This window comes from Equus asinus, chromosome 4, assembly GCF_041296235.1.
Source record: "Equus asinus isolate D_3611 breed Donkey chromosome 4, EquAss-T2T_v2, whole genome shotgun sequence".
Classification (NCBI taxonomy): domain Eukaryota; kingdom Metazoa; phylum Chordata; class Mammalia; order Perissodactyla; family Equidae; genus Equus; species Equus asinus.
The window spans coordinates 75,335,170-75,347,941 of record NC_091793.1 but is presented as its reverse complement, the minus strand read 5'-3'; the positions used below and the strand labels follow the sequence as shown (position 1 = coordinate 75,347,941).

Genomic DNA, 12,772 nt, shown 5'->3' with positions numbered 1-12,772 from the left:
TATAATGGGAAATAAGAATGCCTTCTCTTTGTTCCAGAGGGAGATGTTATCCTTTCCATACTGGGGAGTAAGCATGCCTGCCCTTTTCCCAGGAGGGGACAAAGTATCTATCTTCCAAGGCTGCAAACAAACTTGCCTTTTGCTCCAGAAGGAGGCACTATTCCTTCTTTCCAGGATAATTGTGATAAAAATATCTTTTCAAATATATTCTAGAACAAAAGACTGTTTCATGCTAGTAAGACATGCAGAAATGTGAGAGAGCAGTGGAAAATTGACTCCCAACATGGCTTCTTTTGTTTACTATTGGAATGCACATAACTTCTCCTGTACCATTGGATATTTTTATATTGATCCATGATGCTTTCTAGCGAATATTGATTAACTGTTTTAAGGTTCTGTCCTTGAATAGTTTGGGATTGTCATTCGTGTCATTTACCCTACTGCTTCCCTTTGCTTTCCCCAACATAGTTACCAAGGGCACTCAGGCTGTATGGCTTTTGGTATTTAGGAATTTGTAGAGGTATTTTGTTATCTAGATTTGTTGTAAATGTTGTGCTTTTAGTTTTGATATCTAGTTCTCTATCTAGCCTAAACCCATGCTGGCATCACCACAGTCCATCTTCCCCAAATAACACTGTCTTTTACAAAAAGTATACCAAGCTTAATTTTACTTCTTTTGAAGTCTTCATTTTGAATATCAACTTTACTATGCTATAGTATGGTTATACTTTAAGATCCTACTGAGTTGCATAGGGATGTTTGCCTCTCTTCCCTTCTCCCACACTAAATGGTACTAAGTTGTTCTATATTTTAAGTGGAGGTCTGATTTTTTCTTTTTATAAGATTATATATTTCCCCTTCTTGCTATTATTTGTGTATCCCATCCAATAGCAATTCCTCTAACTATCTTTTTGAATATGTAGTCTAAAGACTGGTAAATCAGACAAACAAGCTTATTTAAAAAGTGTGCAGAGGATGCAAAGTAAAAATAACTATGCTCTGGGATTGGGCCTAATCCTAGAAGATTCTATTGACCTTGTGATAATTTTGGCATTGTATGGCATTAGATTTACGACAACAAAACATTGTGTTCAATTTCAACATTTCCTCATCATTTTACCCAGTATAGCTCCTCCTCTCTCAAATTCAGTGTAAGATTTACATATTAGGAGGAAAATAGAATATATTAGGAGTGGCCTTGTCAATATAGCTGTTATCTCCAAATTCATTTCTCCCTGTGAATTCTCAGCACTAGAGGCTTGGTATTAATAACACATAATATCTGCTCATAAGCAGTGGAAAATTCCAAGTTTATGTGGCTTTCACTTAATGTTTTAGAACTCAGCAATATCTGGTGAGCCCTTACCCCTATCCAGAATCAGTAGATCAGAGGAATATCAAGATTGTGTAATTCCTACATGTCAAATAGAGAAAAATGAAATATTCTAAGACAATAAAGAGACAGGGAATATATATTTCTTCTGGATGACCTTGTTCAATAAATTAAAGGAAAATAGATACAAGTTCATAGTAAATTCTGAGAGGGCTTAATACTGAGGGTGTCAGGAGAAGAATTTTTCTTCATAGAACATTTCCTCCAGGACTGCCTCTACTTAAGCAAGAAGACTGAAATAGACCCCCACCCACAACCCCTGCACACACACAGACTGCACCTCAGTCTCCAACAGGTTTCCTCTCCCCGTGAATTTACAATTCAGTAGGAAAGATAGAATGCCACTTGTGACAATTAGAATGCTGAACAAGCTAGTACAGAATAAAAACATAAATTGTGGAGTGTGCTATATGCTACGAGAAGAGTTTATGACGAGAGTCCCTGTGAACTTGAGTTAGGAGAGGATATGAGAGGAGCTGGGTCCTAATAGATCAGTTATATTTGGGAAGATGGAAAAGTAAGGGGGCGCTTTTCCACAGGGAGGGGAAAGGGAACATTGAATAGAATTGCTCATCCATTCTGTGAGGCTATTTTGATATCCTATCAACTAGGATTAAACATTTATACAAACACTGCTGAGTCAATAAAAAAGAAAATAGCTAATTAAAGAGTATTTCTCTAGTCATTGATTTGTATAAACTGTGGTATTTGTTATAGATCCCTTCTGCCTCCTCCACTGATGCTTTGCTGTCTAATTGTTAAGTGCAAAATGACAAAATATTATAAGAAAATGTAAGTTTGAAACTGATTAAAATATCACATATAAATCACCTATAGAGGAATAAGGAGGTTAAAATTTGGACTATGCTTTCTAAAATTACATAAATATGTAGAATATAACCAAGGGCAGTAGCAGTTATCAGGACATAACCAATAGGAATTCAGGTATTTTATAATCAATGTGAGAGCATTAATAAAAATATAAAAGAAAATATACCCTAACTTAACTAAATGCTTTTTTCTCTCTTTTTTTGCCTCCTACTCCTCCTTAATATCTTCCTCCTCTTTCTCCTTCTTTGATTTGGATAAAAATATATAAAGACTATGTTTAGCAAATATTTAGATTTACAAGATAGATGATGAGTGCCTCAATTATTCTCCCAAATAGATTTAGATTGATGACAGATAAACATATAGATAAATATAAAAATATAAGAAGCAATCTACATCAATAACAGCAACCTATCTAGGCTAATAGGTTAAACAGTGTTCAGTAATGAGAGATGTATTTTAAAGTGCCTCATTTCAATAGAGGTCACATCCCAAGATGGCCTGAAACTATATTTGTATAATCTACACAGATGACTCCGTGTGGTGAAGAGACTGGCTGTGAATCGCAGGACTTGCCCTCATTTTTCTTTGGAGATGGTAGAAGAATAATTCCCAGAGCCGGAAAGTCAATTGGAGAAACATGCCAGGGGCTCTATAATGTCATTGGATGCTCTGGAGCTGTTTTGCCTCAATCTCAGACTATCTCTTGTTTTCAAGAAGAAAATTCATGGGGGAGTCTGAATCTAATACTAAATTTTTAAAAATAAATTAAGCATGGTGAAATCATTACAAAAGATGAAAATTCTTCCTTCTCTCCAAAAATTAGTCAAGACCTCACAGTAGAGTTTTCTCGTTCAATTCATGAAAGATTTTCCTGAATGGGAAGCATGCTTTGTGCCATTCTAAGAAGTGTATAAGGAAAGAAGTCAGGTAACCATTATAAAGTCTGAGCATAAGAGAAGTCTTAATGTACTTTCTGAGGACAAAGATAAGAGGTTATCTTGAACCACTAGAAAATCCAGTCCTGCTTATGGAAACAAGAAATACCAAGTTCAGGGGAATTTACTCACCAAACTCAGACTCATTATCTGAAAAGAACAAATGTTAAGCCAATGTTTCTAAATACTCTTCCACATCTGACAACCTTTCCATCATTTTTAGACAGAATCTGATTCAGAGGACTTGATTTTGTTTCGAAAGAAATGTGAAGATTAGGGAAAAATTGGCACTGATATCAGCCAAAAAAGATAGGTCTTTTCTTTTACTATGCCAACATAACCAATTCATTAAATAATTACTCTTCAAAAAAATGGAATAAATAACACAGACCTCTTATCAAAAGTCTAGTGGGTAAAAATAATAACAATAACAGGTAAATTTCCCACATTCTCATTTTGTTTTGGTGTTGTGACTCAGCTAGACATACAGAGAGAAAATATTACATGGGCAAAATCTTATGCATTGTTTTGCTGTCTTAATACCCTTATATATCTTACAGAAGGGCTGTCAGGTTAAAAGAAGATGCAAAGTATGTTAATATAACAACCAAGGAGATGCTATAGCACTGGGTGTCTATGTATGAGCAGTTTGTCTATATCTTCAGGTCTGCAGTGAGCAACAATAACGGCTCTCAGGATATTGCAAGTCTGTCTGCTTCCACCAGAGATCATAATTGGGCTATGAATTTTTACAACAGGAAAGTCTTCCTGTCATAGACAAAGACTGACGAAAAGTTTAGTTAAATTAATGCCAAAAGAATCTCAGAACAGTACAAGTAGTGTACCTGGATATCACTTAAATAGGTAGGGCCTTTGCTGCTTTTTCTTTCTTCCTTTTTTATTTATGTTTTCTTTTTTTAAATAATTTTTTTACTGGTTAGAGCTTCTAAAATATAGCTTTTTTCTGAGGATTGCTCAACATACTGATTTTCTGCCCAATGACATGATATGTACTTTGAGGAATTCAAGAAGCCGATTGAAGTGTGTAGAGGTGATTTATAAATCGAAAGCAAATGGTAGCAGAAGGTGTGAAGTAAAGCTATTTCTTGATCTGCAAAAAGCTAATTGGGCACATTTCAGGCCAGGTCTCTGAAGGCACAGCTTATGAACTCTGTCTTCCGGATGCTGTGCTCATTACGGACACCCAACAGAGGACTGGCTAATGCTGGGGAAATCCCCAACAAGGTGGCCTTTCCATGACACTGCAGATTTACCTGAGGAAGGAGAGAGAAGAGAAGGAAAAGTAGGGAGAGATTCCAGGCAGCTATCTGCTCACAGAGTCCTACTTACCTTATCTAATTTATCTGAAACTGAAAAGTGTGTCTAAAGGCTATCCTGCTTCACAAAATCTCAAGGGACTTTTGTCTTTCTCTAACTTACCAGAGTTTAGCCAGGCCTTATTTGTTACTGGTTGTTGTTAGAGTAGATTTGAGACTTTTTCCTTGTGGGTCTACTATTTGATATGGAAGATTGAAGACAGCACACATGACCTAAATACGTTTCTGGAACAATCCATGTTTGCCCCTGATGCTTAAACATTTTAATGAAAATCTTCAATAAATTTAATTATTTTCTAAATTTCATAAGCTACCCTCAATTATTCATACTAATAATTCCCGGCAAAATGAAAAGTATTTCATTGGCATTTCACTGTTGAAGAATCAAATATCAAGAAAAGAAAGACATCTTTGATGTCCGCAATGCTGTGTGTGAGAGTTTTCCTGTGACTTCAAAAACTCAAATAAATACATTGAGGAAGCAACATAGTGGGTTACTTCTGGTTAAACCTGCAAGTAGGATTTGAGGCAATAAAAATTTGCAGTAAGAAGTGATGGAGTCTGAATCCTAGAAATCCTCCTGCATAATATGGTCACGTTTTGCAAGGTTTAGACAGTTATAACTCCAAATAGAGGGAATTTTGTTAGGCAACTCTGCAGGTCTTTTGCAGCTGTGAGTCTGATTCCATCCCACGAAAATCATAGGAAAACCTCCTTTACCTCTGTCTCAGTGCTATAACGTGCATAGCTGTCCACGAGTTAGCTCTTCAAAGGGAACTCATGAGAAAGAGTACCCCAAAGTATTCTGTAAATCTCTATAAAACTCTCCTTAACTTGATCTTTAGTATTCAGCAATGATACCTTGTAAAGAAATTTTTAATTTATCATTTAGATAATAGTCTTCTTAGACATAAAATCAATATATAATCATAGGAATTTGAGAAAGAAGGGATCTTAATGGTCATCTAGTCTAAATTTTTAATTCTCCCAGGTAAGGAAGCAGAGGTAGGGTAAAGCGACTTTACCCTGGCCCACAGCTCCATGCATGAGGAAGCCAGGCAGGAGTGCCAATCTGCTGCCATTGGCTGTACACATCCTCTTGTCTACACTGCACTAGGGTTATATCTATGAGTAGTTTTAAAACTTTGTTGATATTTGATTGTAAACGGCTGCTTTATTTTTTTTAAATGATAACCTATAGCCAGAAAACACACAAAACTGAGCTGCAGACATTCTTTCTTAGAATGTAAAGTATTTATTTTTTTCTTGGACTTTAGAATTTTTTCTTCAACAAGAAATAAAGTAGAAAATCCTACATTGTAATTCAAGTGCATCACACTTCAAAAATTAGAGTATTTAAGTTGGGAAAATGAGTTTACATGTGATTAAATTTTAATTAATGTTCTTTACTTAGATCTCAACAGTTATAAAATAACGTTCTTAGCCTAGACAAAATAACAACCCACCCAAAAAGACGAAGATTCAAATTAAATCAGAGAAAATTTTCTTTAAAAAAAGTTATACACCCACGTATACACGCTATACATGAAGCACGTAAAAACTTATATTTTGATTTGTAACCAGAGTGAATATTGTACTGAAAATGGATGCAGTTGAACTAGTGAATTCAATCAAATAAGTAATCTTAAATAAGATGAGGATAATTTCCTCTCATCTGTACTTGTTCTATGTCTATAGAAATCTTTGCACATAAAGTAAATTCCTTCAAGTCAAGTAATGGTCCAAAATGGAAACACTTTCAAAGGGTGAATATACTAAAATAATGAACAGAAGAGCAAAATATAAAGACAGAAACCTTCTTTGAATAATGTGGGTGTCTTTCTCCCCAAAAATTACATGTGAGGGAAAATTTGGATTGTTAAATTTACTGGATACACCACCTAGTAGCTATTTTACCAGAGTTTCATTTTTAAAATTTGTTCTGTACTCTTACATCCAGCAAAGTTATTCCTACCAAAACGCTATTTCCATTGAATGGACCAACACACTGTTCGAGGTCACTCATAATATGCACTTGACTACCTATTTTTGAGAAACAAGCTGTCTTCTCACCCAAATCCTATTTTTCTAAAGAGAAAATCGTTCTATTTTTATTTCCTAATCTAATCAAAGCCAGCGATCACTGATATATTTAATGTATTTTAAAGGAACCATTGTTACAATTAATGTTTAGGACAAGTGTGACAAGCCGTGTTTTAGGAATTAACAAGGCAGGAGCACCCCTGGGACAGCAGCCCCTCAACTAGGAAGTGGTTAGTTCATGGACTGAGTAACTCAGATGAAGAGGGGGCCAGTCCTTAATCAATAAAAATAAACTCAAGCCTGCTTCCCGCCCCTCCCACTCCACATTCTGGTCCCTTCTGCAGGAACGTCCTCACAACCCATGTGCTGAGTCCAGTAGCATTTGGATATTGCTCCCTTCTGCCTTTTCTCTGGTGAGCAATGTCCAACAACCAGTGCCTGAGACTGGGGACTGCTTCTTGCCCATCTGCCTTGGGCAGGTCCTTTCTAGCACCCCGGAAAGCCAAGTGCTAGCGCATCTGGATGAAACTGGTGGACTTTATTATACCCACACGAACTCAACTTCCAAAGAGCTGCGTCCTCTCATTGATCCCCATCCTTGCACCAGGCTCCCAGGACCCACGCTATAACGTTAACTCCCTGCAGGCTTGGACTTTGGTAAGTCTGGCTCTCCGTATTTAGTCTCTCTTCCCTGCAGTCCTTCCCAGCCTTGCAGTGTATTTGGCACATGATAAATGTTCAATAAACAAACTTTGAAGGGGAGAGGGTTGTGTTGAGCTAAGGGAAGGTTGGAAAAGAACTTAAAATGTGAGGATTTTTCTGTGTCCAGGACAAAAGAAAAGAAAAAAAAAATGTGAGTACCAGAATATCATCATTAGTTATTACTGTTTTAAATCAACCTTTAGGAATTCCACTGGCATTAACCAGGCAGTTTGCAGGGGAATCCAGACTGCAGGCTAAAGAATGTCCATTGCTCCCTAATCAGGAGCCGCAGAACCGGGGTCATAACCTGGGACAACCTCTTGAGTCCCGACAGGTGTTGGCGGCCCCCTTGGCGCTCTGGGCCCCCAGTCCCCCGCTGCCCCCTGCCTTGTCCAAGCGCTGGAGCATGCCCAGTGGCAGCGCCGGAGCCACCAAGGGCTTTGCACGGGCGCGCTCCGCTTCTCCGGGTTTTAGCAGGAGCCCGCGGGGGGCAGGGAGGAAGTGAGGGGACCCGCGGAGCCCGGCAGCCTCGGCCGCGCGTGTGGGGAGCTCGCGCGCCGCTCAGGGCTCTCTCCCGCGTTGCGGTTGCTCGGGAGATGCTAGAGCGCGGTACCCGGGTGCTCCACTTGGCGAGCTGAGCGCGGTGCGGGGAGCCCCCGGGGGCGGGCGGGGGGCGCAGACTGCGGTAGAATGCTAGCCTGGCACCTCTGGCACTGCGAGACGTCGCTCCACTGCGGTCAGGTGCCGCTCGCCCGCCGCTCGCCGCTCCACTAACTTGCCACTTGGTCGTGTCTGGTCTCCGAGACTCTCTACGCTTCGCGGTGGTGGGGGGCGGGGGGAGTGGGGAGTTACAGGGTCTGCGGTAGCCGAAGGAGGGATTCTGCAAGGGGGAGCCTGCCTGGTGCCGCTCTTCTTCCCCTCCCTATCGCTCCCCTCCCCCCACCCCGTCGCTGCCGCTTTCTCTTCCGCCAATTCGGAGAGCGTCGGGCGCCTGTGACATGCGATTGCTGCCAAGTGACGGTCCCCGAGTCTGAAGTGCCCGCGAGGAAGTGAGCGCCAACGCGGGCCGCCGGCGATGACAGCCATGAAGCAGGACCAGCAGCCCACCCCGGGGGCCAGGGCGAGCCAGGCGCAGCCGGCGGACCAGGTGAGAGTTGGCAGCTGCGGCCAGGCCCTCCCGGGGAAGAAGGCTCCAGTCTGCGCTCCCCCGCCCATCCCCCCCGGCTCGGCTCCCACGCCTCCCTTTCTCCTCCCTCCCCCGCCCCAGTTCCTGGCTTTCCTGGCTCATCCATGGACTCCGCAGGAAGTTAGAGCGTCTGAGTGCGCTCCGGGGCCGGGCGAGAGGATGCGCAAGGTGGAGAGCCGCGGGGAAGGGGGGAGAGAGGTAAAGGCTGGGGTGGTCCGGGGAGCCCAGGCGGGCAGGCTGCCGAGGGAGGGAGAGGTGGCCGGGGCCAAGGAATGGGGGCCTCTTGGCTCTTATTAACGTATGTTGGAGGAATTGCTGAGCTCCTGGAGGCGTCCACTTGCAGGGTTCGAGCCCAGTCTTCACGTAGCTGAGAGGAGCGCTGGCCACAGCTACTGGAGTAGGCAAATGACCTTTAGGCCAGCAGAGTTTTTCCTTTTTTTTTTTTTTTTCTGGGGAGAATGGGACAGGGCGGGGATACTAAATGGGAGAAGAAGATGTACCAGGCATCTGTGGTCTGAGTGGAGCGGAGCTGGGGAGCGTAAAGGGCATTAATTGTTATGAGGAGCTGGCTTTAGTGATTTGTTGGGTCCAGATGTGTTATGTCTGCAGATATGAGGTGCCCTGTGCTGACTGAGGGTTATTTTTGCCCCTTTTCCGTCTTTCCGCACCGACCACCCCCTTTTTGCTTCGGTCTTTAGAAATCTGTAGCAAAACCGCACGGTGCATCTCCATCTAGTCTCTGTTCCTGGATTGGGGTGACTCGGGAGTTCGGTGTCGCTTTTTTCCAAAGTTGTAGGGTCAGGAGCGCCTAGATGCCCTGGCGAGGAGGACGGAGGCTATGTTGAGCTTGTGAGCCAGCTCGAGGTGCTGTCACCTTTACATCAGTTGGAGACTCTGAGCCAAGAGGGCTCCACTTAGGTCAGCAGATAACCACGGAACTAGAGGACAGAGGCGCCTGGGTACCGGAGATGGGCCCTTCGCCCCGAGTGCACTGCCTACGGCCGCCGGAGGCGTTTCTGGCAGAGTCACTCCTATCTCATTGCTGGAAGTGGGATGAGGAGGGTGCAAGCAGCGAGGCTCCAGTAGCGGCTCTCCTCACGCATGTTCTAAGCACTGAGGAGCGAGTGAAGGGGAGCTGTCCAAATCTCCAAGGAGTGGCGATGAGGCGGAGGAGGCGATGCGAATGCGAAGGCGATGAGAATTAATATTCTAGTCTTGGTCATCTCTCCTGGCTGTGGTCTCTCTCTTCTCCCCTTCCCTCTCCTTCTCATTTCCCTCACATATGTTTCACACAGGTGGTGAAGATTACTCAATGCCTTAAAGCTCGCCGTCCATTTACTGGGGTGAATGTTGCAGTTTTTACAAAGCAGTTGTTTTCTTAAACCATCCTCTTTGTTCACTACCCTGAGAAAAGTTTGAAAATATGTATTAAAACATTTATATTGCATTATATTATATATCTTTTTCACTTATCTCTCTTTTTCATTTCCCCTCCAACACATACCACAAGGTAGCAACTGGTTAGCAGAGTATAAAAATAATTTCAGGAGAGGAGCATGGATTTAACATCCTCTTTCAGGCTGACAGCCCTTAAATTTTGTTAACAAGCCGCTGAGCCTCTCTCTTGCTCTTGGAATGATGCTACCAAGAAGAATGATTAGTCAGATGAGAGTTCCCACATAAAATCCTTGCTCACTAACCCTGTGACACCAGCTGGTTACTTGAGGTGCTGCAAACAGTTCAGTGACGGTAGAGGTGGGAAGGAAGAAGCAGAGCAGAGCACACAGAAGCTGAAAGTGTATTTGTAAATAGTGGGCGAGCGGTGCATGTTACAGCAAAGTCTTTTGTCGGGACTTATCTGGTCAATTAAAATTCATATGAAGAGAGAGATTCAAGCTTGAATCTGTTTTTCTTGTTAATGTGCGTTTTGGTTTATGTCCACTCCAAATATTCAGGGAGTGGCCATTTGCAGAACTCTTGTTTTAATGGAGTTCTTTTTTTTAAGTGCCTTTCTGAGCATTTACATGATTTTAAAATGTCAATGGTGTGCATATTATGCTTGAGTTAAATTGAAAGAGATTGATTTTGCAGGGGGAAGGAAAGTCAGCCTGAAATATACATGGCAGCTTCCCATTGAGGGTTTTTCAAGCACTCCCAGAAAATACCTATATCTAGTGTATTCTTTGTCTAAAGCTTGACTTATGAAATGATGGCCAGATAATGTGGATGATTGCTGTGAATACTTAAACTACTTACTCTAATACTGCTAAGTATTTATCAACAGTATTAGTCATGGTGGTCTAATTCTGTAACTGTCACACAACTTTCACGTGGTACTAGATATAATAGCTTCATATTGACGTGATTGACTGTTCAGGTTTCTATGATATTTATGAAAAAAAGATTCACAAGTTTAAATAAAAGTGTAGCTTTATGAAGTCCTACATAATTGTTAATAGGGGCATGTTCCAGCTAATCATTCACTATGTATTGATTTTGAGTGATTTAAGCTTTTGAATGTTGCCAGAAAGGTCTTTTGCTTTCCATGGTAGAGATTTTTATGAAACCTCAGAAGCGCCTTGTCCTGAGGCCATCAAAGATCTATTTTCACTCACAGCACAGTGGAAGAACACAGTCTTCCCTCTGAGTGAAGTGGATATGGACCATCTAATTTGGCTGTTGTTATGGTCCTTTAGAGAGCTGGGCCTCCCTGTTTCATCTTACCTATTACTGTCCTCTGGCACAGGGTGCCGTGACCAGAGGCACTCCTTCCCCAGGGAGCAGAAGCAACAAGAATAGTGGGGACAGTAGACTTTTAATATTCTGAAGTGTTGAAAATATTTTTATCATCTTAGTAGTCTTTCCTTTAAAGGAAAGACTTCATTGATTAAATAAATGTTTATAACAGTTATTTTTGTTGTTTTCATAACACTCCACATTTATAAAATGTCTAACAATAAATGCTGTGATATAAGTGGCTACAGTCATTCTCACTTAACATGATCAATATCCCATTTTCCATTGAGGGATCTAAAATCGTGAGTGGCTAGTTATGACTTATTATTATTTTTTAAAATCACTTCCTGAATGTTTGCCATGTGCAAAGTGATGTCCTCTGGGCTGATAAGGTAATATGTATTGAATGTATTTTTCTATTTGATCCTCAAAGGAACTTTTGGAGGTAGGTCTTGTTGTTATTCCCATTTTAGAGATGAAAATACAGAGTATTAGAGAAACTAAGCAGCTTGATCAAGGTTGTCTTCATAAGCGGTGGAGATGAGACATAGCCCTTGTCTATGACATTTAAGATAGTATATAAGCTCATTTAAGTCTCAATCCCACCTTCCAACTTCTACACAATTACAGTTCAACACATTCCTATTAGAAGAATGCAAAATAATTGCAAATATTGTGTGTGTACAAATTTACCTTGAATGTGAAATGAATAAAGAGTTCATTTAAAGCTTCAACTGTAAACATAAACAATAGCTCTTGAAATTTTAAAGTTAACTTCATATTTCTTCTATTGCTTGGAATAATATAAAAAGAACCAGAGAGATCCTGATAAGTACATGGGAACTTTAAAAAAATATCTCTTTGTGACATTTGCCCTTGGTAATGACGAAACTTTCAAGGTTTCTTAAAAGAGTACGTTTTTATACTCAGACCTGGTTTAGAATTTGCCCCCATTTCCACCAGGTGGCACCCTTCTTCTGAATTCAGTGGGTAGAACTATTTCCTAAAACGTTTGACGGCCCTCTCAGCTTCAAAAAAAACAGATCAAAACAAAAAACGAAAAAACTAAACAAAAGAAAAAGTAGAATCCTACTTTCCAAAGTATGACTAAAAATATATTTTTATAAGCAACCATTTGGCTGCAAAACAGCATTAGTTATGCATTTTCTTTAAAAAACTCATTCTGGTAGAAAACCAATCTTTTACAGCTCCCCATGTAGCAGCCTCTTGATGAAATAATTTATGTTCAAAATTGTGATTAAATATGTAATGCGTAAATGCCTTTTGTAAAGTATTTATTGTAATTTTGACCTTTACATAATATTAACCTAAAGTGCTTCCATGCAGAAATTAGGATACATTATTTTTACTTCAACTTTGGTCTAGCAAGCCTGATTGAAATTTTCAAATGTACACTTTATGAAAACTTACAAAAAAGTTATTCTTCCGTGTTTCTCTGACTAATATATCAGCATGTCATAATTTAGTCTGTGAACTATTGTTTTTAACACAGAACCTCAAAAATAGCTTTTAGAAATCATGTTGAAAAAATTTTACTTAGTAGAAGATTTGTTACTCTCTTTCTAAGCATTCAGCACAAGATATA

At 40.6% G+C, this 12,772-nt stretch overlaps 1 protein-coding gene across 4 annotated transcripts in view; it reads left to right on the top strand.

The window, feature by feature from the left end:
* DPP10 (dipeptidyl peptidase like 10) overlaps window positions 1–12,772 on the top strand; it is a 1,237,611-nt gene that overhangs the window by 622,293 nt on the left and 602,546 nt on the right. Inside the window, exon 1 of one of the 4 annotated variants that reach the window (XM_070507564.1) lies at window positions 7,737–8,391. The exons of 1 other annotated variant lie outside the window; for it this stretch is intronic. Coding sequence is in view for 2 of the 3 variants with exons in the window: in XM_044769065.2 (XP_044625000.2) it covers window positions 8,320–8,391 (72 nt within the window). In the remaining variant the exon portion in view is untranslated. Of the gene's footprint in view, window positions 1–7,736; window positions 8,392–8,531; window positions 8,629–12,772 lie in introns of those variants that run through there. 2 more of the 4 variants (XM_044769065.2, XM_044769067.2) reach the window with 2 other exon arrangements.